At 46.7% G+C, this 27,242-nt stretch overlaps 1 protein-coding gene across 1 annotated transcript in view; it reads right to left on the bottom strand.

Annotated features, from left to right (window-relative positions):
• LNPK (lunapark, ER junction formation factor) overlaps positions 1–27,242 on the bottom strand; it is a 527,269-nt gene that overhangs the window by 274,422 nt on the left and 225,605 nt on the right. Inside the window, exon 6 of the mRNA XM_085645246.1 lies at positions 5,663–5,703. Coding sequence (XP_085501372.1) covers positions 5,663–5,703 — 41 coding nt within the window. The remainder of the gene's footprint in view (positions 1–5,662; positions 5,704–27,242) is intronic.

The following is a 27,242-nucleotide window of genomic DNA, read 5'->3' as shown; positions in this document are numbered from 1 at the left end:
ATGAAAAGGGAGCGTCAGAGGGATGTCAGGTGTGATTGACATGTTGATAACGAACCCCTGCAAGTGCAAGAGGTCCAGAGTAATCTGGAGGTGGTAGACAACAGCCCGGGGCGAGCCCGCCTTCACCACCTAGTCGTCGAGATAGGGGAAGACTGGCAACTTTGATCTCTGCAGATTAGCTGCAACAACCGCCATCACCTTGGTGAACACTGAACTGAGGGGTGCTGGTGAGGCCAAAGGGAAGCAAAGAAAACTGAAATACTTGCGGGCCACTGTGAACCACAGGTAACGCCTGTGGGCAGGCAGGACAGGGATATGAAAGTATGCGTCCTGCAAGTCCAACGCAGCCATCCAGTCTCCTGGGTACCGGGCAGACATGACCTGCGAGTGAGCATTTTGAACTTCTTGAGGCAGAAACGGAGCACACAGGTCGAGGATAGTTCCAACACCGCTGACCTTCTTTGGCATCAAAAAGTAGTGGGAATAGACACCATGACCTATTTATGGCACCAGCACCATCTCTATGGCTCACTTGACCAAGAGAGCCATTACTTCCCTGCAGAGAAGGTATAGGTTGTACTCTGTCAGCCTGTCATAACTAGGCAGCAAGGAGGAAGTGGTAGACTTGAAGGGGAGGGAGTAGCTCCTTCGGACGATCTACAAAATTCACCTGTCCGATGTTATGGACCACCAGTGGAGCAGGCGATTGCGAATCTTGCTCTCCACTGGGTGCCCCTGAAGGTAAAAGGGGCAGATAAGGAAGGTTTGGAGGCTGCAGTTGCTGTGAGGGTTGAAGGACTGACCTGACCGCTGGATGCACGTGGCCGTAGTAATCAAGTTATGGGCCATGCAGAGTCAGTGAAGCTTGCACGCCGCAGTTGCTGGGCAGGTACAGATGTGACTGGAAGCCCCTTCCGTGTCTGTGAAAGGCAGATTGGGTGTGGTGAGGGGCCATGTAAAGACCAATGGACCTGGCCGTTGCCCTGCTGTCCTTAAAGCGCTCCAGCATGGAATAGGCCTTCTCTCCACAGAGACGCGGAGCCATCAAAGCGTATGTCCATAATTAATGTTTGGACATCCTCAGAAAAGCCAGTAGTCCTCCACCAGGTGTGGCGCCGTAGGGCCACCATTGACAAAACCGCTTTGCCTTGTGAGCCAGTGGTGCCCAGTCCACATCCAAAGGTGAACTTAGCTGCATCCCTCCTGTCGGCAACATTCTGGATGAGCACGGCTCAGCCCTCCTCTAGAACCATTGGCAGCACCTGCACAAGCATATCCCACAGAACCGTGGAATAGAGGCTCAAAAAACATGTAGTGTTCAATGATTGCAATGCCAGGCTGGTGGAAGAAGATATCTTCTTACCCAAGTTGCGCAGCCTCTTGGATTCCTGATCAGGTGGGGAATGCACCAGGCTTTACCTGGGAAGTTGAGGCTTGGACCACCAAAAGGTACCACCGGGGTAGAGTGTCCTGTGAGGAATTCAGTGTTCCCTGGAGCAGGCGGTGGCGGCAGCCTACTGTCCTGTTCATAGCAGCCTCTGTTGAGCTTGGACCAGGTCCCAAACAGGACATCTGTAAGTGCTTTCTTAACCTGGAGAAGCGGTTCTGGGGGAGGGCAGGGGAGAGGGGGAGACACTCCGCTGGAGCACTTCCGTCAATACATTAGTCTTGACCGCCACAGAGTGCAGGCTCAGGTCCAGGACTTTGGCTGCCCTGCCCATCACCCCTGCAAATGAAGCTCCCTTCTCTGTAGCCACGGTAGGGTGAGAAAGCATGCCAGTATCCAATCAATCAATTCTTTATTCGATGAAATTTCATCATAAAAGAGCAATACAACAGCACAATACAATATATAAAATACCAAACGTAAAAACAGAAGCGACATTTTACCAATACCCTACTAAGGATAAACACAAGTCACATATCAGACATGATAGAAATCCTAACCAAGAACTTTTAACTAATAGGTGGGCAAGGGTAGGTTTTACAACACCTCATACGGGATCGCCAAGCACTGCCCAGAAATTTTGCAACTCCACAGACCATAGCAATAGAGGAGGTATCAGTGCTGAGTATCCGCAGGGCCGTTTTATGACATCTAAGGCCCAAACCCCTGCATAGCGGCTTTAACCAAATCCTCCTGGCAACCCTGTAGGCTGGGCAAGCAAAAAAAAGATGTGCCACGGACTCTGTAGGGGCTGCACAGCCTGGACATGAATTCTCTTGGCCATCATGCTTTTTCCACCCCGTAGTGAAATCGTTTACTGGGAGGATCCCGAACCTAACCTTCAAGTAAAGTGCTCTATCCAAGGGCAACTCGATATAGTCCAAGAGTGGTTCGAAACTCCTAATCCATTTGAAGGACAAGAATCGCTCAGTAAGGGGACCCCCAAAACTACTGGAGAGGGTCTCTTGCTGGACTAGATCCCAATATAGCTGTTTAATCACCAGCTTGGGTGGAGGTGATTGGCTTTCCCAGGAGTCGCTCAAACCCAAGAGAACTAACAACCGCTTCAGGTTGCTCAGCCATTTAATCCTATTGTTGGAATTAAGCTGGATTAATTCGTCTAAGGCGGCGGCATAATCCTGAAGCTCCCTTGTCCTTCGCAAGCGAACCCAAAAAAGTAACGGGCGCAAGCGCACTAAATCCTTGAGGGCGCCTGCCCATATCTGCCCGGAGAGGAATTAGCGGGGTAGAGACTGGGAGGGCTACCGCGTCTCTCAAAAACTTATTTTCAGCTCTGTCCAGCTCTATAGTATTTTCAAACCCCCATAGTTCTGAGCCATATAGGGGGATGGGAGAACTTGGCCCTCATAAATAGTTAGGAGCGGTGATAAGGGCTTGCTCTTAGATTTCCGGTGTTCTCTCATAACTGCCCCAGAAGCTCTTTTATAATTTAACATCATTTTAGCCAAGTGGTCCTTCCAGCTCATGCGATTATTAACCCTAATACCCAGATAGTCATAGGAGTCTACCATCTCCAAGGGCTCCCCATTAAGTAAAAAATTATTTCTAAATCTGGGTGATGGAGCTAAGGCCATGAGCTTAGTTTTTAGAGTGTTGATGGTGAGACCTCTATCAGTGCAAAATGTGCTAAAACGATTCAACAGCTTTTGGAGGCCAGACGGGGACTTCGAGATCAAGATGGTATCATCCGCGAAGAGGAGTGTGGGGATTTTTTCACCTGCCAGGGATGGAGCATCAGCTGGTTCTCCTCTCAGATAATCCACCACTCCGTTCACAAAGAGAGAGAACAGCGTTGGAGCCATAACACATCCCTGGCGTACACCCCTCTTCACGGGTATCTTCTCAGTTAATTGACCTGGAGTACCCCACCTGATTCTTGCATAGTTCCCCTCATGGAGATGCACAATTAAACTCAAAAGGGGTCCGGGGAACCCCATGTTCTCCAAAACTTCCCACAGCCTCTCACGAGGGACCAGGTCGAAGGCCATCCTGAGATCTATGAAAGCCAGGTATAAGCTACCTTTGTTAATGGTAACCGACTTCTAATAGATCGCAAAGAAGCGAAAGACCTGGTCCATCGTACCCACCTTTTGGCGGAACCCCGCTTGCAGATGGGACAAAACATGCATCTCTTCCATCCAGGTGCCAACCCTCGACATAATTACCCTGCCAACCACCTTCTGTAACACATCAATCAAACTGATTGGTCTATAGTTGGCAGGGTCGTCTCTGGCACCCTTTTTAAAGACCGTGATTACCTCCGCTCCCTTCCACGAGTCTGGAACGGGGTATCCGTGAGAAATGAGGTTCATTATATTTGCAATGAGTTTGGCCCATAGCTCTGGGTCCTCCATAAGGAGGTCTCCAGGGATCCCATCTGGGCCGGCTGCTTTCTTTGGGGTGAGATGTCTGATGGCTAGCACCACCTCAGAGGGCAAAAAGGGTTCCCTAAACGGGAGCATGGGAGGGACGCTAAGGACATGATCAGGAGGAGAGAGGGACATTTCTGACCCTCCATACAGGGTGGAAAAATGGGATTGCCATTGCTGGCCTGTTATATGACTATCTAAAGGTCGAGAACTAGTCAACCTAGCTTTGTTAATCAGATCCCAAAACAGCGATGAATTCTTTCTTTTAGAAGCTGTCTTGAGGTCTTGCCAGCGTTGTTCTTCCCACTCTCGTTGCCAGTATCTAGAAAAGTGTACAGTCCTCTGGCATCTGCCAAATCCTCACACCAGTCCATGTCGGTATCATATGGCTGGTGTTCAAGTTCCAGCAACCCCTTCCATTCCTACCAGAGTCCTAGCCCATAAGAATAGGGCCCCAGCTGCGGTCTGGAAGGCATGAATCTAGTCGGTGCCGGAGTCTGTGTCGGGTGACGCCCTCCAGCTCAGCGTCAGAGTCAGGGATATAAATGGGGATGGTGGAGTCGGCCTCGGGACTGGGAAGGGTCGACATGGCATGGCCTTCACCGATCTGGATCCTGCAGTCTGACTGGCACCGGAGCCACCGGCGTGGATCCAGTAGGGGACCCTTCCCAAACCCACGGCACCAGAAGGCGCACCAGAGAGAACATGCCACCCAAATATGGAGATGCATAGGCTCGTAAAAATAATTTTAATTGGGTGGGGATAGCTCCAGCTCCTGGAAACTTGGAGGCGCGGAGACGACCCAGGTGCTGGCTCAACCGCAGAGCCAGGCCTCCAGGGTCGACACTCCCTCAGCTCGTCAGGTGACAGACTAGGTGAAATCGAAGCAGGGAGACGGACTCACCCGAATGGCCCGACTACTTGGAGTGCGACGAGGATCTCAAGACTCCACGACAGTCCCAGGACCTTCCTCTCGACCAGGATCGTTGCAAGTAGAGCCACCAGGAGCTTGAGAGACTTCTCCCTGTAGGCCTTCGAGTGCGTGGTGCTGCAATCGGAGCAGGCCTTTCGGTCCTGGTCGCATTCAAGACACCAAAGGCAAACAAGGTGATAGTCTGTCGCCGACATCGAGCGTGAGATGTGCCACAGGGTTTGAAGCTGGCCGTCTTCGATGACACCAGGAAGGAAAAAACTTGAACAACGTCAACAAACATTAATCATAAATTGACAAAGGAGTAGCTATTCCCAGATCTGTGCTGACTGGTGCAGAAAGAAAAGGACTGATGCCAGCATGCTGGGGCGGTGCCTACATAGGCACCAATGGAGATTTAGAACAATCAATTGACTAATGAAATCCCAATCTTTCCCCAATACTGATGGCATTACTGTCAAATGGCCAACTCAAGTTGACTCATTCTGCAGCCTCGCATGAGTTACCAGTAAATAAACAGCAGCAATATCTTTTTAAAGCGAACAGCCACTAATGCAGGGTGGAACCTGGAGGCACTGTGACAATGTGAAATTCTTTATAAAGCCAGGGAAAACGCATACATTGAACAGCCTGCTCCTTTGTTGCAGTGAAGGTGCTAACCAGTCACTCAGAAGTACTGCGAATTTATATTCTGCAGGACTCAGATTTTCTCCTTTCACTGCCTTTAAACACCCATCGCTTTGGCCACCTGATCACACCCAACTCAGAGTGTCTCGTAAAGTGTCACAGGTCTCGTACCCCAGCCTTGAAAAGATCACTGCCCAGGCTGCACTATTACCTAGTAGTCTAAATTAAATTGCTAAAACGTAAACCTATAAAAATGTTTTGACTTACTATTTTTTTCTTCTTAGACTTCAATTCTTCCAAAGCTTCATCTGAAACAAATTAAACAAGTTATATATATTTCATGGCACTCCAACAGTACAGCATCTTTGAGTTAATGTGTAAGAACTTATCTTTGCATGTATGCAGTATTTGTACTGTACAGAAGCCAAGAGGCAGCTCAGCCCAATATAGGTTCAAAGTGAAGGTTACAGTCAAAAGGAGAAAAGTGTAGATGGGTTCTGAGTGTAAAGGTGGACCGTTACTTTGTTGTGATGTAATGTGTGCTTTGACACTTTCTGAAAAATTGCAAACTATTGGGGCAATCCTGATGGATACCGGACTTTCATTTATGCCCCTATCTTTCACCACCCCAAACTTCCTGTCCTTTACTTTACTCTTGCAGGTCCGTTCTAATTGCTGTTAATTTCCCTTGGTTACCTTTTCCCTATATTTCTCTTCCCTTTCCTATCTTGAGATTTTCTTGCATGATGTCCAAGTCAGGTTAAGAAAAACACTAGCATCTACTGCCTGCAACAATTAGGAATTGCAGTGGTTATTACATTTCTCCATCATGCAAGCACTGTCAGGCCTGGCACTTGAGCCTCTCAGTTAATCAGGGTGGAGTCGGTCATAAAGGCCACCTGGGATTTAGTGTCTGAATGCCTTTATATGTGATAGCTTGGGCAGGGTCCACCAAAGCAGGAACTTCACTGCCTAAGTTATTAAGGCCACAAGAATATCCTAATCTTTTAGAAATTAACTGTGCCACAAGCCAATTTCAGAGGTATCATGAATAGAAGTCTTCGATGCGAAATGAATGAAACACCTCGCAGGCAGAGACTTATCAGGTACGGATCAAACATTTTCTTAAATCCTCCAACCAGAGAGGAAAGTTCCAAGCCTGTGAACCCGGAAAGAACACCCAAGCTGAATAACTACAAGATCCCACGCAGCGTAAAGGAGAAAGTGTAATAAAGGCGAATCACTGAAGGTTTGCGGACAATCAGGGTGTTATGTGATTTAGGTTGTTCATCAATTGACAACAAGAGCTTGGGGGAAGTTTTCTTCAGTGCGTCATGATTCTATGTCAGGACCAGAGGCTCAGATTATACGTTACTCTTACTGTATTTTCTGCTCAGCAGCCTTATCAACATAACAGATACAAAAGACTACAAATCCAATTAGTCTTTGTACTAGAACAGCAACAAACAATGGCAGTCCTATATAAACAATAGCAAAGAACAGCACTTCCACTTTCTTCGCTGCTTAGCAGCCAGTTAAGTGCCTTTCCTTGCTATTGCTTATTTCTGTATGCACACGTTCTTGCCTACCTTGTTGGTTATTGGGGCCCGGTTAGCACATACGTGCTCTCTGCACTATTGCGGGATTCCACGGTCTTGAGACGCAGTTGGTTCTTAAACAGGCCGCCCGCCTCCTCAGGAGAACCTTTGCTGCAGTCTTCGGGGCGTGGTTAGCTGCCGAGCATGGCGGCCGCGTCTTAATGGAGCTCCCAGCTGGGACCCGCATTATCCTGTCCTTATTTGTGGAATCTGGAGTACTTTTGCCCCAATCCTCCCCCTGCCTAGCGGTGAGGGCACGGAGGTCATTCGACGGCTGAAATAGCCGTGCGGAGTCCTGTAAATTTTGGACGGAGCCGAGAGTGCCTGGAGTCGCTCTGCATGGCCTCGCTAAGACGGAGGGCACGGCCTCCCGAGAGGAAGCATCCGGGAGCCGTTCCCAGACTATGCTGATCTCCTACCTTGAGCGGCGGCTGGGGAGACTGCTGCTGACCTGGGCCTTGTCCGGTGAGACTCGCGACCTGACCCCACTGCGTAGGAGGGTTTCTCCGCCCCGAGGATTTACAAGCGGTGCACCCTGAACCCAGACTGGGCACTGCGCACTCTGCCTGTTTCCGCGGTTGCTCCCGCTGCCTGTCCTGGCTTGTGGGCTCTGCCCGCGCTGCCTACTCAACTACTCACTTTGCTTGGATCCAGTGACTTCAACGCAGTGTCAGGCACGTCTTCAGAGACACGCCGCCATTGCACACTGGGCGTACTGCGTCATTGAGGCCTGTAACTGTGGTGGGATTCCGGCCTTTCTCTGGATGCAGAGACCTGCGAGAGGGGGACGGCAGGACACCTCTCACCGGAGTGTTGACTGGAGTAGCTTCCCTCGCTTTCCCCGCCCCCCACTTACTTCCTACTTGAGCGGCGCGGTTACTGGACACAGAGGAGCCGGTGGGGGTCAACGGTGGACGTGACTGTCTCCTGAACCAGAGATGAGGTGGGTTTGCATAGACTACTGTAGGGAGGACCAGTATAATCCTAATTTCTGCCCTACCTCCTCTGCGTGGATTACAACAAGTGCAACCTGGTCCCCGCTACACACTTATGTGGTGGGCATGATGTAGTGCAGAGAGCTGCTTCAACTACTAATTGTACTGGACTCTGGCTGCTAGACCGGCTGGCCCCAGGCCCCACCCCGGATTACTGGCTTGTTCCCGTTGCCTGAGCCCCAGGGCTTGTGTCCGAGATGATGGTTGGTTTCGTGCATTAGTGAGACTGAAAAAGCAGGAATTACTGTATGGCGCACACACACCCTAAAAACTCTGCATAAACACTGCTGATGGTGGGAGGCTGTGCTGCTCATTGAAAGGTTATGTTCTCTTCTGGCGTTGTGGGACTTCTGAGTCCCTCTCCTAGCTTCTGTCAGTGTGGCGGGGGGTTCATCTTTTTACCAGCATCATTGTGACCCCGATATTTGTCTGATGTCCATGGCCGGCTCCGCAGCAGGACCTAATAATAGGCGGTCGCTCCTTGCACGACGGCGTATCACGCCTTCTTACTCTGCAGTAATTTTCACAGAGGCTGGTGGGCGCAGACCTCTTGCCTAAGTGTCCACTGAACTGCTCTGGCAGACCCTGGGAACATCAATCAGTAAGTACGAGTACACCACCTATTATTACCCTCCTACAACCACAAACCCACCCTAGTGAACATTGCTGTCGCTTTCATCAAATCAACACCGCGCCCTGGGCCGGCCACACTACCAGCTTTTTCTGCTTACATAGCCACACCATACATATTGCAATGGGACGCACAAAGGGAGAAACCATCTGACATGCCCTCATCAGAACTGCCAACTCAGGAGGACTCCGATTCGGCCTCTCAAACGTCCTCGATACGCTGTGTTCCACCGACAGCCTTGACACCCCCTCCTGACAAGCTGGATCAAATCCTCCAGGAGATCAGAGAATCGCGTCAGTCTATCGAACAACAGATTGGATCTCTTACCACCGGCTTGACCCTCTTGCGGGCGAAACACAATAAACTCTCAGACACTGTCAAGGACCATGCAAAAACACTACTAGAAATTGTACCACAGCATAAGAACATTCTAGCCAACTCTCGCAGATGCAAAAACAACTGAATACCCTGCTCGATAGGGTCAAGGATGCAGAAGGCAGGGCCAGGTGCATGAATATTCGCATTATACGAATGCCGAAACGCTCAAAGGTACCAATGCGACCCAGTTTGTGGAGACATGGTTGAGAGAGCATATAGCCCCGGAAGGTCTTTCTACCTTCTGTGTGGAGTGAGCGCACCGGATCCCGACGGCCAGACCGGTGGCAGGACTGCCGCCCAGGCCACTTATAGCTCGTACCCTCACTTTAAGAGACCGGGATTGTTTACTTCAAAAGGCTCATGAAAATGCTCCCATACACTACGAAAACACTCAGATCGCTCTCTATCCGGATTACACAGTGCAACGTCAAAGAGAATCCTATCAACCACTGAAACGAAAACTTCAGGCCCTCAATCTGCAATATGCGCGGTTATTTCCAGCACGCCTGAAAATTGTCCATAATCAAAAGTCACTTTTTTTTTTAATGCCCTAAGGCAGCGAATAACTGGTTGGAGACAACTCTTGCCTCTCAATCCATCCAACTAAATCAACATATACGTCGAGCTCAAACACAGCCGAAAGGGTCTGAGTTCCGTCGTAACAGAACGATGAGAACTTTATCTACCAAAAAAAAAACACTGGAACAAACTCTATTGGAACAGGGGTCGGCGCTGGCAGCAGTTGCCTCTATGCGTGACCATACACAGCTCACGTCTTTGGAGCACGCGGATGACAATGTGGAACAGTCTGACTCCGAGTAATTATGTATTGTTCCCCTCGATCACCCCGCAGATTGTAAAAGATTTTTGGCTAATACTATTAATCGCTATCCAAGGAATGATCACAAATGTGTACTTCACCTATGGTGGTGAAGGGACGCAAGACAATACTGTTGCACTTGCATTCTGTGTCTTATAGGATTTGTCTTTTCTCCCCTGAATTCTGCTGATTTGGGTCCCATCATGCTTGTAGCTCTAATTGAAGGTGTGACGTCGAACTCTGCGTGGTACCCGCCCCCTCTACAGTTGCTGCATTGTGTAACCGTTTGGAATCAGTTAGATATAGAATGTGTTTGGACCAACATTTTACTCGTTGGCCCTAGTATTGGGTGTTGCAGATTATGGAAGGTTTACTGGGTCCTGACGTGTCATCTTTTATCCCATGCAATGTACTCCCTGCTTTTCCCTAGGGCATTACCTACTACCCGTTTAATATGGTATGGCTGTGTTGGGTAAATACAAAATTCTGACATGGAATGTCCGCGGTATGGGGTCTGTCCATTAGCGCCATAAAATTTATGCCCTGCTGAATAGGCGACACATTCAAATAGCTTTCATCCAGGAAGCACATTTAACCAACTCAGAAGTGACCAAAATGCGAGAAAAAAAATGGAAAGGCCACATTTTCAACATATCCTATTCTGCCTTTGTAAGAGGGTCATTGATATGGATTAGACATGGGGTACCTTTGGTCCTTGTGGAACAGCAGATAGGTACAGAAGGGAGATATGTACTGCTACAGGGCATATTGGATGGTATCCTGATGGTACCGTATATTCCCCTAATTAAGAACAAAATAATTACTTCACCAATCTGAATACAGTTTTATCAGACTGTGTGCCCTACCCGTGGGTTATTGGTGGAGACTTTAACTCTATCTTAGATGTCCACTTGGATCGATCTCATCCCCCCAGTCAGGGGAGCGGTATCCACAAAGCATGCGGATTTTCTTCTTGGCGGGTCCAACCCGCTGCCGAGGCATGATGTGTGTTGCCTACAGCATCCCACTAGCCGTGAATACTCGTTCTATTCCCCTCCACATCAGCTGCACACCAGGATCGATAGAATTTTTAGCTCCTTGTCCTTGATAGCCCAGATCTCTGACTCCACATATCTCGGAAAAACATTGTCCGATCACAACCCGCTTGAAATACTTCTTGAATGGGGGAGGATACCCACTCCAGTTCCAACCTGGCAGCTTAGGCCACAAACTCTTCAAGATGCCGTCTTCCACGACACCTTAGGCACCACCATCACTAATTACTTTAGAGAAAATGACAATTCGGCATCTTCCAGATTGGTTGAGTGGGATGCTTTCAAGTCAGTAATTAGGGGCACGGCGATTGTGGGAGCTCGACAGGAAACACAAAACCCTTGCTAAAGTAGAAGACTCCATTAACAACTTAGAAACAGTGGCCAATGCAAACCCCGACTAAACAAACAGTTACAGGAGGCTAGGATCAAACATGCAGAACTACTTGAACAACTTCGCTGTATAGACTACAATACATACACTCAGCATTGTCATAAAGAAGCAGATAAATCAGGGACCCTTTTGGCACGTTTTCTACGTGATGCTCCCCCTCCACCCCCCAATCCCGACATCAGAAATATCTCTCCCAGATGGCACTGTTGCTATTACTCAATGCATTCCATACGTACCAAAAATGATATAGTGCACCACCTGCTCCAACACATGAATATATAAAACCTTTTGAATGACCTTACATATCCTAAATTGACAGCAGACGCTCAAGCAGAATTGGAGGCTCCTTTCACTAAAACCGACAAAGAGGCCATCAAGGACCTCCCAAAAATAAGTCCCCGGGACTGGATGGCCTCCCGGATTAATTTTACTTGGCGTACGCTGTGAAACTAGCTCCGTGCCTAGAGAATCTCTATAAGACGGCTTTACAAAAGCGCACTCTTCCGTTAACCACCAAGCAAGCACTAGTAGTCTCCCTCCCCAAACCGAATGGAGATCCCAGGGACATATCAGGCTATCTCCCTCTTTCATTGTTATCTACCGAGTATAAAATACTCGGTAAAATACTAGCCACACGTCTTCTTCCCTACCTTCCAAAATTGATCCATTTCAACCAATGTGGTTTTATACCTGGCCGAAATACATCCCTTAATATTAGACGCCTTCATTATATAATGGAAACCGCTGCGGATCTCTCAAGCAAAACTGGTTGTATCTCCCTCGATATGCAACTAGCATTCGATACACTCAATTGGACATATATGCTGGCCTTTAGGGAAAAAAGTGGCATTCCGAGAGGTTATTTACGTTGGGTTGAAATCTTATATACTGCCCCTACAGCTCGGGCTATGACTGGCTCTCATATTTCTCCTGTCTATTCCATAGCAAGGGGCACTAGACAGGGCTGTCCCCTGTCGCCATTATTATTTGTCCTGGCGCTAGAGTCCCCACTCATTAAACTTCGCACAGAAGCTGCTGACCTGGGGATTCCAATTAGGAATACCACAAATGTGGCTTACGCGTATGCGTACGATATTATACTTTACTTAAATGACCTTACTACAGATTTGGAACCTATTCCATCTATATTTTAAACATTTTGATCAGGTATCTGGCCTTGAAATTAATGCAAATAAGTCACACGCTTTCTATGTGTGGTATAAAGACACCCCAGACCAAGATACATTTGGTGATCTCACCCCATTGACTGCTTCACACACTTTTAAATATTTGGGTATACAAATCTATAAGACTCCCCAAGACCTATTAAATGGCAACTTGTCGAAAACCATAGGATCGCTTCGGGCACAGGTCTCTTTTTGGACTTCATTGCCTGGTCTGTGATGGGTAGAATCGCTATCTCCAAAATGGTCATGCTCCCCCGACTTCTATTTCTTTACTAATATACCGGTCATGATCCCAGCCAAAATCTTTAGCACACTTGACACACTTCTATTAGAACTTGTCTGGGGTAGGGGATGCAGAAGAGTGAGTCTGGCTAAACTGCAATTACGTCCAGAAGAGGGAGGTCTTGGCGCTCCCGACTTTCGGGCAGATTGTATGGCCAGTCAATTGCAATGGTTGTCTTACTGGCTTGCACGCCGTCATCTCCAAAAAATAGATTTCACAACACAGCTCCTTGACCAGGGTACCCTTCATTTCCTATTGCTGCCACATGCTAAGATTCCAGTCATTGCCCACCCCCCTACTTAAGTCAGCATTAATGTACTGGAAGAAAGCTTAACATACACTAAAAAGGCCTCCCCATACTCAAACATCCCCTGGCTTGGGATACCTACTGCAACGGGGTTAATCGCCGAAAAGGTCGTGGCCCCATGGGCACAAGAGGGTGGGACAACGATCGGAACGTTATTAATAGACAGTACTCTAGCTGATCATGATAACTTTACTCACGCGCAGGGAGTTCCCCCAACGCTATTTCTCCTCCACGCCACAATATCCAATTAAACTCTGCTGGTCCCCTCCTGGAGTCGAACCTCCTACCCATGAGCTAGTCTATGCAATATATCTGATGGGAACAGGATGCCACCTCACCCGCTGGTTATTCAGGGGTTTAGGGCACACTCAAAAACACCATTAACCCCACTCCGAGCCAAATGGGCATTGGAACCCAACAAGGAACTGACGGATAAAGAGTGGGCCTCCATGCTGGAATTTCCCAAGAAAGTATCCCGCAATGCTAAATTCAAATATATACAATATGATTTTACACAGGGCATATCTCACACCTCACCACCTTAATAGTAAGTACCCAAATGCGCAACTCTTGTCCTAGGTGTCTGGAAGCAGATGCGGACCTGCTTCATATGTTATGGGGGTACCCGCGACTACAAGTATTTTGTCACACAGTCAGCTGTAGAGTGCAAGAAGTTACTGGCAGAGTTCTGGACAACAGCATATAGTGGTCTGTTGGGACTGCATAGACGCCCAAAGGGGTAAGAAGGTCCAGTTTAGATTTGCGGACTTGGCAGTATTGCTGGCGAAACGTGCCATCACCATGAGATGGAAATCACCTGCTCTCCCTACATCACTCTCCTGGCACACAGAAATGACACGCTGGGGTACCACAGAATGTGTGATTAGACAGGAAGAATTCTGTGGTTTGCGTAAGATCCCTCTCTCTGAGGAAGGGGATCAGCTGATGGAAGGATTTAAATCTATTGACCCCTCGTCTCCTCTGGCATCCCCGGTTATGCCCAATCCACTCACATCTTCTGTACCTCTAATAGTGCACCAGTCTCGGCCTGTATTACAATGATATATTATCTGCTAATGCCTAGGGATTTACAAATTTACATGCTTTGTTTGCCTGCTTTTACACGCTTGAGCACAATTTGTTGTTGAACTCTTATACATTCAGGTCTACAGTTAACCGGGGGCTTGGGGGGTAGTTTTTGTTGTATAAAGTTACAGATCACTATTTGAATATGTATCCTATTATAATTGGCGGTTTTATTTAAATGAACGATTTGAAATCCTATAATCACATGGTCTGTCCTACCATCGGTAGCCATGACATTTAAATTCACTACCTAGATTTCTTAGTTGAATAACGGATTGCTATTACAACAGTATATTCATCATTGATTGCCAAACTATAGGATATGACTGTACTAAGAAATGGGAAAATTCAATAAAATTGTGTTTAAAAAAAAACCCTTTGCCGCAGTCTTCCTTCGCCGTCAACGACCCAGAGCAAAGCTGCGGTTGTTAGTTGTTGGTTCAGGGGCACGCCCGGGCCGCAGAGGGCACGGGCTGTCTCCTTTTTCTGTCTTCGTGTTTCTCAGCCAGTGCTGCAGGAGTTCTGCGCGCGATGAGCGCCGACCCCACTAGAGGGCGGGAGACACTTGGCGATCACGAGAAAGGGAGGAATTCACTCTGAAATTCCTAGCATTCCTTAGTGACGCAGAGGGAGACTTCTGCCTCACACGCCTTCTGCAGTTACCACGCGTACGAGGCAGCATTGTTCTCGCTTCTCACTTTGTATTAAGGTGCCTATTGACCTCATCGGCACCAGAGAGCGTTTTTTCCGCTGAGCATTTTTCTTCTTTTGTCAAGCCCTCGCACGTAGCGAGTGCTCATAAACCTCCCCAAATAAGATTTGCCTAATTCAAGGGGTTTAAGTGCATTTTCTCCCCTGTCTGGTGATCAATATATTCCTACCTTACATAAGGTGACCATGGTAGGTGAATTTCTTGAATGGGAGCCCGCAGATGAGGAGCATTTTCTGCTCTGTATCCACATGGAACTTGTGGATGCAAATAAAGCATCCCTAAAGAGGGCAGTCTCCTTGGCACTTGAACACTTGAGCCGACGGATTATTAAACTTGCAGTCAGGAGAACGTGGTACCCTCATCAGAGGAAGACCGGAAGGAGCCCTCTTCTGACGCAAGAGCCCCCTCAAAGGGTAAGGCCAGGAGCAAAGCGCAGCCTGACACCCCCTAAGACCGCCTCTTCTCTGGATGCTTTTGAGAGGCTGCGTCAGGCCTTCTTTAAAAAGGCGCCTTGATGACAACTCTCAGGAGGATTCCCGACCAGGCGATACCCCGAAGATTCCTGCCCTCAGAATGAGGCAGAGGACAATACCAGGGATGATACTGACCCAGATGAGGACTCTGATAACGAGCCAAGTCCGAGCAGACCCTGGCATCTGGAAGGGGGCACCAAGAAACCCCTGCTGGAGGCACCTCAAACTAACGACACCCCAGATACCTCAGGGATGCTGACTCCTGAAGACCTCTATCACCCCAGCTCCGCGTATTGGATACCGGCGCCCTTGGTGGGGTCTTACGTGGCCAGCCGCATAGGAAAACTAATGGACCAAGAGGTCTGCTTCCGACTGAAGGCAGAGTGCCCTCAGCCCGCCCTGACAGATAAAGTCTGTATATAAGGTGCTGGACATCCTGGGGCCACTCACTAAAATTCTGGACATGGCAGAAGACACCAGAGAGACTGGCCACTTGATTCACCCATGATTCTCTTGGGTTGGGCCCAAAGAGCCCTTTGCTTCTTTGCAATAGCAAACTGTGTGCTATCAACAGAGCATAGGCATTCCCTGTTGATTAAGATTGAGCCCAGACTTGGTGACCTGTCCACCACGGAGGATGGCCCGGTGGCAAAAGGATGGCTCTTTGGAGAACCTTTCATAAAAGAATTACGCCGGTTCATTAACACTTTCTCCTCTCTAGATAAGGCACAGCAGTCTATCAAGAAAGTTTTCAGTCAACACTTTTTTGGAGGGCCCGGAAGAGTTATGGGGCGCAGCTCCGGCCGTGCATTCAATTTCAACCCCCACAGACTCCAGACTAAACGTTCCATGCAGTGGCAGGACCTGAAAAAGTTTGGGGGCTTCTACCCCCTCGAGAGGCCGCAGCAAGGGACATGGCGGAAGGGGCGACTTCCGCAGAGCCAACAACGCACCAGGTGGTGTCACCGGTAAGGAATACCCTTTCTTTCCTACCAGAGTTTGGGGGGGGAAGAGGACTGCAGTGGTTCAGACACTGGTGGGCAGCGGTTACACAGGATGCTTGGAGACTGCAGATGGTCACCGGGTTTCACATAGAATTCCACTGTACACCGCATCAACTGTCCAGACCACAACCCCTAGTTTTCTCAAAGGGAGGGGAGCAGGTGGTAGACAGGGAGGTAGCAGACGTCCTCCACAAAGGGGCCATCGTACCTGCGTCTATTCATCCCAGAGGCTTCATCAGCAACCTTGGAAAAAAAAAAAAAAAAAAAGACAAAGGGTTCAGGCCAGTAATCAACCTTAGGGATTTCAATTGATGGGTGGTTTACCACCACTTCAAAATGGAGTATATACACCTTCTCAGAGATGTCCTACTAGCGGGCGACTGGATGGTACGGCTAGACCTAAAAGACGCCTACCAGATCGGTCTGCCTGAAAAGTTTCAGCGCTCCGTCCATCATCTCCTTGTGTTTGCCCTAAGTTGGCAGGGTATGCCCAGACGTGGGTACCTTGCTCACTTTGCCACTGGTTTAGAGCTAGCCTGGCTGATGAGGGGTGTTGCCCCGAAACCAGTCCCAGGATGCTGGTTTCCGATCAAGGGAACACCTGGCTTGGCAGTTTGGGCTAGACTGTTACCATGAGGGACAGGGTCATGACCGATTTGCATATGGCTGGGTCTGAATTGGGGTGGCGAAGTGAGCTAATGAAGAATGGATTCAACCCAGATCTGTGACTGGGGGTGAGTGTCTGAAAAGTTTCAGCACTCCGTCCATAATCTCCTTGTGTTTTACTACCTGACAGTACCAATCTGACCCCCCCCCCACAGACGCTTTCTTCAATTTCAATGGAACGGTCTCTTTTAAGAGTTCACCTGTTTACCGTTCTGTTAGTCCTCAGAACCCTAGTTGTTTACCAAGCTGTTGAGACCAGTCATGGAATGGCTCCTAGCACAGGGTGTAAGTCTCATAGTCTACCTGGATGACCTCCTTCTGATGCATCACGGAAAGGAGGTGTTTCGTACTCCACTTCAAATGACTCAAGCCCTTTTGCAAGACCTAGGGATTATCTTGAAAGACCTGAAATCGGTGTACACACCGGCGCAACGTAGGACGTTCCTGCAGCAATGCTTGCAATTACCACAGCAAAAAATATGCTTGATGCGCAGAGAACTGCGTCGTACGTTTTCAAAGGAAACGTTTTCACCTCACCCTCTTGTCCTCAATCCAGGCGATTTTCCCCAACCCTCTTCATTATCAGGCTCTATAACACCTGAAAACGCAGCATCTACATCGGGGTCTGACGTATACCCAACTGTTTGCCCTCTCTTCTGAGGTTCGCTCAAAGCTGCTTTGGTGGCCAGAACACATAAAAGCCTGGAACTTGAGAGCCATGTTCTCGGCTCTGGAACTAGTGATAGAGTTGGATGCCAGTCGCTTCGGCTGGGGCGCCCTTTGGGGCGACATTACCACGGGTGGGCACTGGAGAGAGCATGAGAAGTCTCTCCATATCGATTGTTTGGAGCTCCTGGTCGGGTCCTTCAACGATTTTTGGAACTATTGCCTCAGTCACAACCTGTCCGTCACAGCAGAATATCTTCCCGGGAGTCTCAGACGCAGAATGGCACTCTGGACACCAGCAGAACTTCAGTGCTTGGAAGTTGGATCTCTTGATCTTTCAGAGCCATGGCACATTGGGGTCCCCGTCAGGTGGACCTCTATCCCTCACGTCTTGATTACCAACTACCTTGTTTCTTCAACTGGAGACCAGATCTGCTAGAGGAAGCGACAGATGCATTCCTGCAAGAATGGACTAGTTTCAGGGTATGCAGTACCCCCATCTCCATAACACCCAGGCTCAGGGCATTAATCAGGTGGCAGAACGCGGAAGTGATCTTGGTGACACCGCTCTGGAAGTCGCAAGTCTGGTTTCCAGTTCTGCTGGAACTTTCCACCGACTTTCCAATCAGACTACCCTAGACTCTCCATCTGTTGAACTCGAGCTGCAAATTGCACCCTCTGGTTCAAGAGAGGACACTCACTTATGGCCTGGAGAATTAGAGGTTCTTGGGAAATCCTAGGCGTTTCGGCAGGTGCTAGCTCTCTGATCAGAAAGGCATGGGCAGACTACAGTCAAACGTTCTAAATGGGCATGGCGAAGGTGGTCACGTAGGTGTCTGCGACAGGGGTTGGATACCGTAGGATCGGATATAGTTCCATTGGTGAATTACTTATCAGAACTGGTAGATAAGGGCTTAGCCTACAGGTCAGTTAACGCCAGGCTTTCTACAACCCAGGCAGGGCATGTTCCCCTTCATTAGGTCCCGGTGGAAGAACATCTCCTGGTTTGTCGATTGATGGTGTATTCGGTTGTCTTTCCCCCCACATTCAAAATATTCTTCTTTAGGGGATGTCAGCATGGTCCTCAGGCTACTTCAATCATAGCAGGATAACCACTATCTTTCACAAAAGGAGCTATCAGGAAAACTAGCCATGCTTCTGTGCCTGATCTATTGTAAACTAGTATCAGATGTACGAGTGCTGAAAATCTCTACTTGTATCTTTACGCTGGAAGGGGTACCTTTTACGATTTCCCAGCAGACCGTATCCAATACCAGGGTATTTTATTATCTGGTGTTCCCGGATCACCCAAAGTTGGGTGTGGTATGTTGTCTCAGGGTGTACGAGTCAATGGCGGAAGAGTATCGTCCCCCTGGTACCTTGCAACTTTTCCTGTCATTAAGGAAACCTTTCAAACCGTTCTCGTCCACTACGATCGTCTGATGGGTGAAATGGACACTGCAGGAAGCAGGGGTGGATACCACAGCCTTCGGAGCACACTCCACCAGGGGTGCCATGAATTTGAAAGCTTTTTCACTAGGGCGTCGTCTAGAGGACATCCTTAGAGCAGCGGATTGGTCCCCTGACTCCACTTTTAAGGCTTTCTATTTCAAGAATACCTTGAGCAAGGGCTAGCTAGTGGTCAATCAGCTTTGAACTAGAATAATCTGAGCCTCCAGTCTGGACATAGAATACAAAACTTCCTAGCTATCGTGAAGGAAAGTTTCAATTCTATTAAGGATGCGGAGGCGAGGATTATCCCCCACCCCCAGTTGGTCATACATGTTTGTACCCTCCATGGACATACATGCCTTTGGCTGCTGGATAAGTAGAATTGCTTTTCAAAAGTGGATTATGTTTCGGACTGTCATTTACCGGGGTTCCTGGATACATCTAGGAGTTGGTTGATGTGTTCGAAACATTTTTCACTAAAGAATATTCTCGTCCTATAAGAAATGTGGTTTGACGTTTTATTTGATGTTAGTTTTACCTGATACGGGTCCTCCTTGTTCTTCGCCGGGTCGGATCAGAAGCAAGACTATTAAACGGAAAGTGGGATAACATCGGTTTCACCCGAAGAAAGAGGAAATACTGTTCCTTGCTATTGTTTGTGGGACTGCCTCTATAGTGGTTTCTGGTTCTAGTACAAATACTGATGGGATTAGTAGTCTTTTGTATCTGTTATGTTGAGAAGGCTGCTGAGCAGAAAATAATGGAAGAGTAAAGCATAATCCTCTCGTCTGTGTCCTAATAGAATTGAAACTTTCCTTCACGATAGCTATGACATTTTATATTGTCATGTATACATTTATGTTGTTCATCTTGAATCAATGTCCACGTAAATGGCGGCAGACAATACCAAAAATGTAGTCTGTAGCAGAAGAGACAGATATAAGGACAAGGATACAATATGTTAATTCTTTAATACGCTCTAGTCCCATAAAAGGGGAAGAAAAGGGGAAGAAAAAAAAAACCCAGACGCAACAACCGACTTCCTCAGTCTCTAGTCCAATATGCAGATCTGCACAGTACTACACAACTAGATTTTACCTTACTCTATAAAGAACAGGATTAGTACAGCATCAGTGAAAGCCACTTCTACAGGACAGGTCACAGCACACTTATAGCCCAGACAAACCGATCGCCACAAATGTCCATTCTAACATACAACTGACAGAGGAATAGAGAGATAATAAAACAGAGGCATCAGAGTTCAGCCAATGTATTCCAAAAAAAGACTCAATAGAAACAAATAAAAATCATACAGCCAATATACAGAGCAGTGAAACAAATATTCCAAACCCAGCAATGGGGAAAAGCTATCAGCTTAGACATGTAACAATCTATAGAGCAGCATAGGCTAATCTTACCCTAGTCACGCAGAAAACTTGACAGGGCAGTCACATGGTCGTGTTTTAGAAACAGTAGATTGTAGAAACAGAATGGCACAGGTTAGTCACTCCAGAAAAACCAACAAGCCACCAAAGGATACGGACAGCACAAAAACTGGCAAAATTAACTTACGAGTACAATTCATCATGCAGCAGCACATCACTGAAAAACATATGACTGCATCAAAACTTATCTGGATTATTTCCGTCCACTCTGGGTATAGAAATCAATTGAAATGAACTACATACTGTTGTGTACAACTCCTTGCCTACCCTGCATAGAAACATTACCTGAAATGCTCAACGTTTCTTAGCATAAAACAAATACATAGCTGTTGCTCCAATTGGCACAGGGAAAAGAAACATTGCAATATGCAACATATTAAGACAGTTCCCCACCCTCACAGCATTGGGGCACAGCAGAATACGAATTACCTGGATGCCCGTTCATCCTACAGAACGATTCCAACCAAAGCTAACAGAACACATCTAACACACCAGGTTCCCCATCTATCCAGCTTAGGACACAACTAAACAAGCAACAGTTGGATTACCCAATAGCCCAGACAGTACTCCATTGTAAATGCTAACATTCAACCAGTACATAGTTATTGAAAGAGGCGATCTAACGCCATCAACAATCCACAATCAACAAACAAATATCACAGGTTCAAACAGTAGAACCACTGTTCAATGTATAAACGGTAAGTTGAGCTAGAAGAAAAGGTATCCCTGCCATGTTACTCTTGAGATGTCAGCTATCTGAGCACACCACACCAATACGGATTCTTTCCTTGGGACAAATGTTGTACATTAGATAGATCTTGCACACTTCACCTGAACCCTTGGGGAAAAGTACATTTTGCATCATTTGCCTTAAGTGTGCCTTTGTAGCAGTTCGAGCGTCCCCTTTTCTTTTTTTTTTTTTACACATCTTACTTAAAAATAATCAGGCATAGGTTCTTTGGTATAGTAATATCTATTAAGAGAACTGCTACATTTATGTGAAGGATATTCATTCTCTGCTATGAAATCATTGTTCTGTACTACCTAGGTTTTACAGCACATTTACAAGTCTTAAGGAAAGCAAATGCTGAGAACAGTACAGTATGTATCCCGGAGAGACCTCCCAATATAATTTACACTCTAGTCAAGTCGAGTGATGTGTGCTTTCTGCCACATTTTAGGTACTACACTGAATAGAAGGCTGAACATTCAAAAGTTAAATTACAGAGGTATGCAAAATGTCATGCATCTAAGACAATTCCATATCTGATGGTATCCTTGAAGCTTAATGTACAATCAAGAAGCGTGCTAATAATGGAAATCACCCCACATAATGAAACCTCCATGTGGAGTGAACTCTTGGGTCGGTGGTAAAGAGGGCTCTTGGGATAAGTAATCAAGTATCCAACTGAAGAATAGATCGTACTGACGAATCCTCACCTCATGAATCTCCCCAGGCGCCAGACTGGTGTCGTAAAAGCAGGAATAGCTCTCTTGCGCTGGTAGGTGGCACCATGGGTCCAATTCAATGTGAATACCTTCCTGGATGATCTGTCAGCCATATATGGTGCCATCAGAGCACACTGATGTCGGCTCCAGTCCTTTTTTCCATGCTTTGGAAGGCGCAGGCTAGTTTGTCAAAATTACATAAGCAGCGATGAGAAACTAACTTGGACTGTACATACAAACACCACTCTGCAGAACGGGGAGGCAGGCAGGTTGGTAGAAATCTGCAAATAGATTATCCACCAGAAACTTTGTTACAAAAAGGTAAGTAACATCCGTCAGGCGGCTATTTCAATCTGCAGATTCCTCAATTCATGAATCAACATGGAAGCAATAAACCACCACGAGGGGGACTTGAGGAGGTCCTCAAGAATCAGCCATGCTACACTGACTCGTGCAGGCAACTGGTCATGCCAGCTAATGGTGTAGACAATAATATTAGACTAGGACCAGAAAAAGACCCTCGTAACAGGCACACACTTAGGCAGGTGGGGACACTGAGCCACTGGCATCCACAAAGTTCCCAATAAAGAACCTCTTAAGAACCCGCCACATCATTATGTAAATACAATACAGATAGCATCTTTTGTTACTTTATATGATACAGCCGGAACATAGTCAACAGTCCCTTAAAGGGATCAAAATATATAAATCTCCCAGCCAAACACTGCTGAAACAATGTCATACTCATAATTGAAAGAAAGTGGTGAAGAGCCCCCACCATCCTTACAGACAACACGGAAGAAACAGGAAGATGCAGGCAGCAGCACTAACACACTAACGAAGCCCATACTGCTGATGTGAGAAAGTACTTTCTTTTATATTCTTATTTTTCACACTACATACATCATCAAGATCAAGGGGTATCACCCTCTTCACCGCTTCCTCTATTTAAGCAAGCATTGATTGTGCAATACATTTCTTTTTATTCAAACACGTGTCAAACATTTGCCTAGGGCTCAGACTTGGCCATACTTTGACTTCACCATGGTCATGCAGGGGGCCCCAGCAGCATGTCAAGAAAAGGTAATTGCTACAAGTGAATAATACATCTTGCCTATACTATACGTGGCAAAGCTAGACTGTCAGATTGAGAACTCTATGTTATTTACATCAGACAAGGAAGTCATGAAACCCATCAAGGCTCAACTAAAGGATTGCAGCCAGAGTCTCTGTGGCACCACAGCCTCATCAGTGGGAGGCTAAGCAAATTCTGGGGATTTATTTGATGTTGGTGAGTGAATACATTTAGCCGGTACATTTTTCAGCCAGTCCCCAACTGTCGGCTCGCATGACCCCTTGCAGAGTCGCAGACCCTGGATCTTCTCATCAATGGCTTTTCTGGAAGCAGCTTTCAAGGCAGATATAGCTACAGCCATTGAGGAATACTTGATACGAATGTGAGGTGGGTACACTCTTATCAAACGGTTTGGAAGGGGTTTAAGTTTCATATTAGGGACAGCCTAGTGGTCTCCAAACACACAGTGGTTCTTAAGTCCCTATGTACTCAATTGCAGATACTTGAGACATAGGCATCTTCCCAGCTCTGCCACTACTCCCTCCTGGGCACACCTCCACGTACTGTGACAGATTAATTTTTAACCGTTTAAGGGATTGTCAGACAGCAAGGAAGCTTACCTTGGGGAACATTCCCGGACTCGCCCATATGATGAGGGTGAGTGACCTAGCTTGGGTGTTGATGGGAGGACAGCAAAGGACAGTGGTCCAATTATTGAGATTACAAGACAGCAGTTCCACCTACCTTGCAGAACTTTCATTATTACCGTTTAATGTATGCCTCCTGACTTCTTGCCCACCAGGAACATCTCAGGCCTCAAGAAATCTACTTGCCCACTTGCTATGCAGGTCAGATTTTAACAGGGCAAGCTATTTTTAGGGGCTATTGGCCTGGTCTGGCAAGAAAGCTCAGAGCTGGTGTTCTGTTCATTGAGAAAGTGAATGAGGAATAAAAATGCCTTTAAATCTTTTTATCTTGCCACATTTGCTGTGCGTTCAAAGACATGTCAAATGTCCGCTTAAGTCTAGTTACACATTGCTGCCTATTTTATCCTGGAGATAGGCGTTTACAAAATCTCTAACTTTGCAGGCAGAAAAAGAAAATTAAAGTGAACTGTCTGACAATCATGCTGGTTCAAATGAAGGCTTTAGGATGTCAGTTTTTTTCTAATACATTTAAGAAGCTTGTAAATGAACTTAACACAAATTTCAAAATAGATTTCAGAAGTTCGGAAAGCAATATCAATTCTGAATTGTGATAGAAATAAAGATTTTATTAGGATCAAAACAAATCAGAACACTTGATTTAAGTGCAAATGTTAAATATATGCTAAACCCCGAATTTCACAGTTAGTACACTAAATAGTTTTATTAATAAAACTGCACGTCAATGGTAAAATTTGTGGGCATTTCAATAGAAATGTGTTGTCTGTAAAAGACAGTGTGCTACCAGATCCATCATGTTTTAGTAATTGATTTATTAAAAGCGAGTTATTAAACATGAACAGAGACATTCCTACTCCTGCCATGATGACAAAGCTGCAAGTAAACTAAGATAGTTACCAAAAATGGTAACCCCAAATTAAGTCACTGGGACCTGGGTATAGAACAGTACATTACATAAAATGGTCCCAATGCACAATTCACCAACACCAAATATACAATAATCAAAGAAAATTATTGAAACAAACACGTACTGTAATTAATAATCAGTTTTTATGCATGTAATATTATTTTAACAATATCAAAAATACAGTGCCCCTAGGTGGAAGGGGGAGAGGGTGTGGGAACTCGTGATTGGAGTGAGGATAAAAAGGTAGATAGAGAAGACAGAGTGCAAATCACAACAACATAAGGCTCATGCCTTAAACCACACGTTTCACATTATAATCACAAAAAACAAATAGCCATGGTCAGAGATCGTGCCACAGTGATTAATCGCCGTTGGTCTAAACTGGCAAATAGTGCAAATGTTGACGTTTCGCCCCCTACAACATGGTAGGTTATTCAATTCCTTACGGCGGGGTCTTCCTCAGGACGAGGGTGGAAGGGGTACCGTAGGACGCACTTCACTGGGGGCTGATTGTTGAGCGTGGGTGCGTAGTCTCCAAAGTAGCGAGAGCGAGGGCTATCACTTGTATGATTATAAAATTCTTCCAAAAGGGGGAACAAAGCCGGGCTACTCACTTAGGTTCTGCATTGTATTGTGTCCTGAAAAGCGTCTTAAGTCGGGCAAAAAATGCTCCATAGTGGTCAGTCGCTGCTCTCAAAACACGTCTCCACTTTCACGGAGTGAACAAGGGGCAGTTGTTCAGAGACAATAATTGACCACTGCTGGACAAGTTGACGATACAAAATCGAAAGGTGGATCGCTCTATTGTGGGTTTATTGGCGTTAACCCGAATGCTGATCCTTCCCAAATTACTTTAGTTTATAAATATCCCCACACCTCCAAGCAGGCACTTTTATAAGAGGGTACAGGCCTTTATTAGTTTGGTCTGGGGTGGGTCACCCATTAGGGTCAACTGGGATAGGCCAATGCGCTCACACAAACCGGGTGGACTTGCAGTGCAAGACCGAAAGCAATATTTCTTGGCAGCTCAGGCGCACTATGAGATCCAGTGCGTGAATGTGCAATGTGGGGCACTCCATTTTCCTATTGAAAGCCACCAGCTGACTGTGGGAACACTGAATACAGTATCTGCTACAACACTCGCGTGACCACACAATGTCATTGAAACCGGTCTCAGTATGTATGCTTCCAGTTCAGGGAAGACCTGGCCTGGCAGTTCAGGCTGGACTGTTTCATGGGGAGCAGGGTCAAGACTGTTTTGCACTTGGCTGGGTTTAAAGTGGAATGGCATGGTGGGCAAAAAAACGATGGATTTAGCCCCAGATTTCTGCACTAGGGGTAGGGGGGAAATGTTTGACATTGTTCAGCATTCCGTCCATCAATTGTTCTTTCTGCAGGTATAGCAAGGTGGCATAGTTCCAAATCCATCTTGCACTTGTTTATATAGGTAGTTAGACCAATTTTGAGTCATAAGTTTTATTAGGGTCAATGAGATTCTGATGCTGTCTGGTGGCGAGGTCATTCCGTAAACGTCATTTGAATTATGTCGGCCTCATTTTCTGTTACAGTGAACAGTACATGCAATATGACTGTAACCATGCTCTCCTGCCTCATGTCCCAGAGCGGATACCTTTTTGCCAGATAAAATTCAAGTTACTCTCACTTGAGGAGAAAATAACCATATCATCAGTAATCAAGTTGGGTATGAATACATCATCTGAGATCAAAGTGAAATACTGTATTACGACTGTTCAGAACTGGAAGAGTCACAATTACCTTAAGCTTAATGATAAGACCAAGCTCCGCGGTAATGGGTAACACCGCCAGTGGGACACTTACCTCTGATCTATGTGTGTGGACTTCCCCCCTGCCCCTTTGGAAATAGTCTAATCATTGGGTGTGTCAACGGATCAGAAATTATCCTCGACTGTACCAGCACAAGTGAATGGAGTAGCCTCTAGTTAATTCACCATTTTCAGACTACCAAGGATTCTGCCTCTACTCTTTAAAAATAAGCATACGCGCTGGTAATGGCCTCAGGATTCTTATTAAGGATTTACTATTGTAATAGCTTTTATTTTAGCCTTCCAGTCTAGCTCCTTGCAGTGTTACAAAGGACAGAACATTTTATGGTGACAGTGGCTAGTGATTTGTGCAAGTACGATCATGTATCGGAGGCTCCTAGAAACCTGCATGGTTTCCTTCCTGAACAAGGTACCCAGCTCAAGTGTCTATATGTTGTGTCCCGCTTCTTTCCTCGGGAGTCTTGTTCCATTATGGAACGTGGAGTCCAGCTGGGCTCTGTCTGGGTTCCAGACGGATGAAGAGATAGGAGATGCGATGAGGAGGAAAGTTGGGCCACATCTCTGTTCTTGCCAGTTGCCCAATATGTAGTAACTTGAGTAAATAAATTTCAATGATCACTGCCTGAGCTTGATGTCTCTGCTGTAAAACCAGCAACGAGAGGATTGAGTTACTGTGTCACATGCATTTTAGGAGGAGTGCGCTCTCCAGCCAGTTTTCTTCTGGCTGTTCAGGTTTCTTTAGGGTTTAAGACTTTTTAGGCAACCACCCACCAGCATTTGTATAAGCTTTATTGCCC

The sequence above is a fragment of the Triturus cristatus genome, chromosome 3_1, assembly GCF_964204655.1.
Source record: "Triturus cristatus chromosome 3_1, aTriCri1.1, whole genome shotgun sequence".
Lineage (NCBI taxonomy): Eukaryota > Metazoa > Chordata > Amphibia > Caudata > Salamandridae > Triturus > Triturus cristatus.
This window is presented reverse-complemented; position numbering and strand designations above follow the sequence as displayed.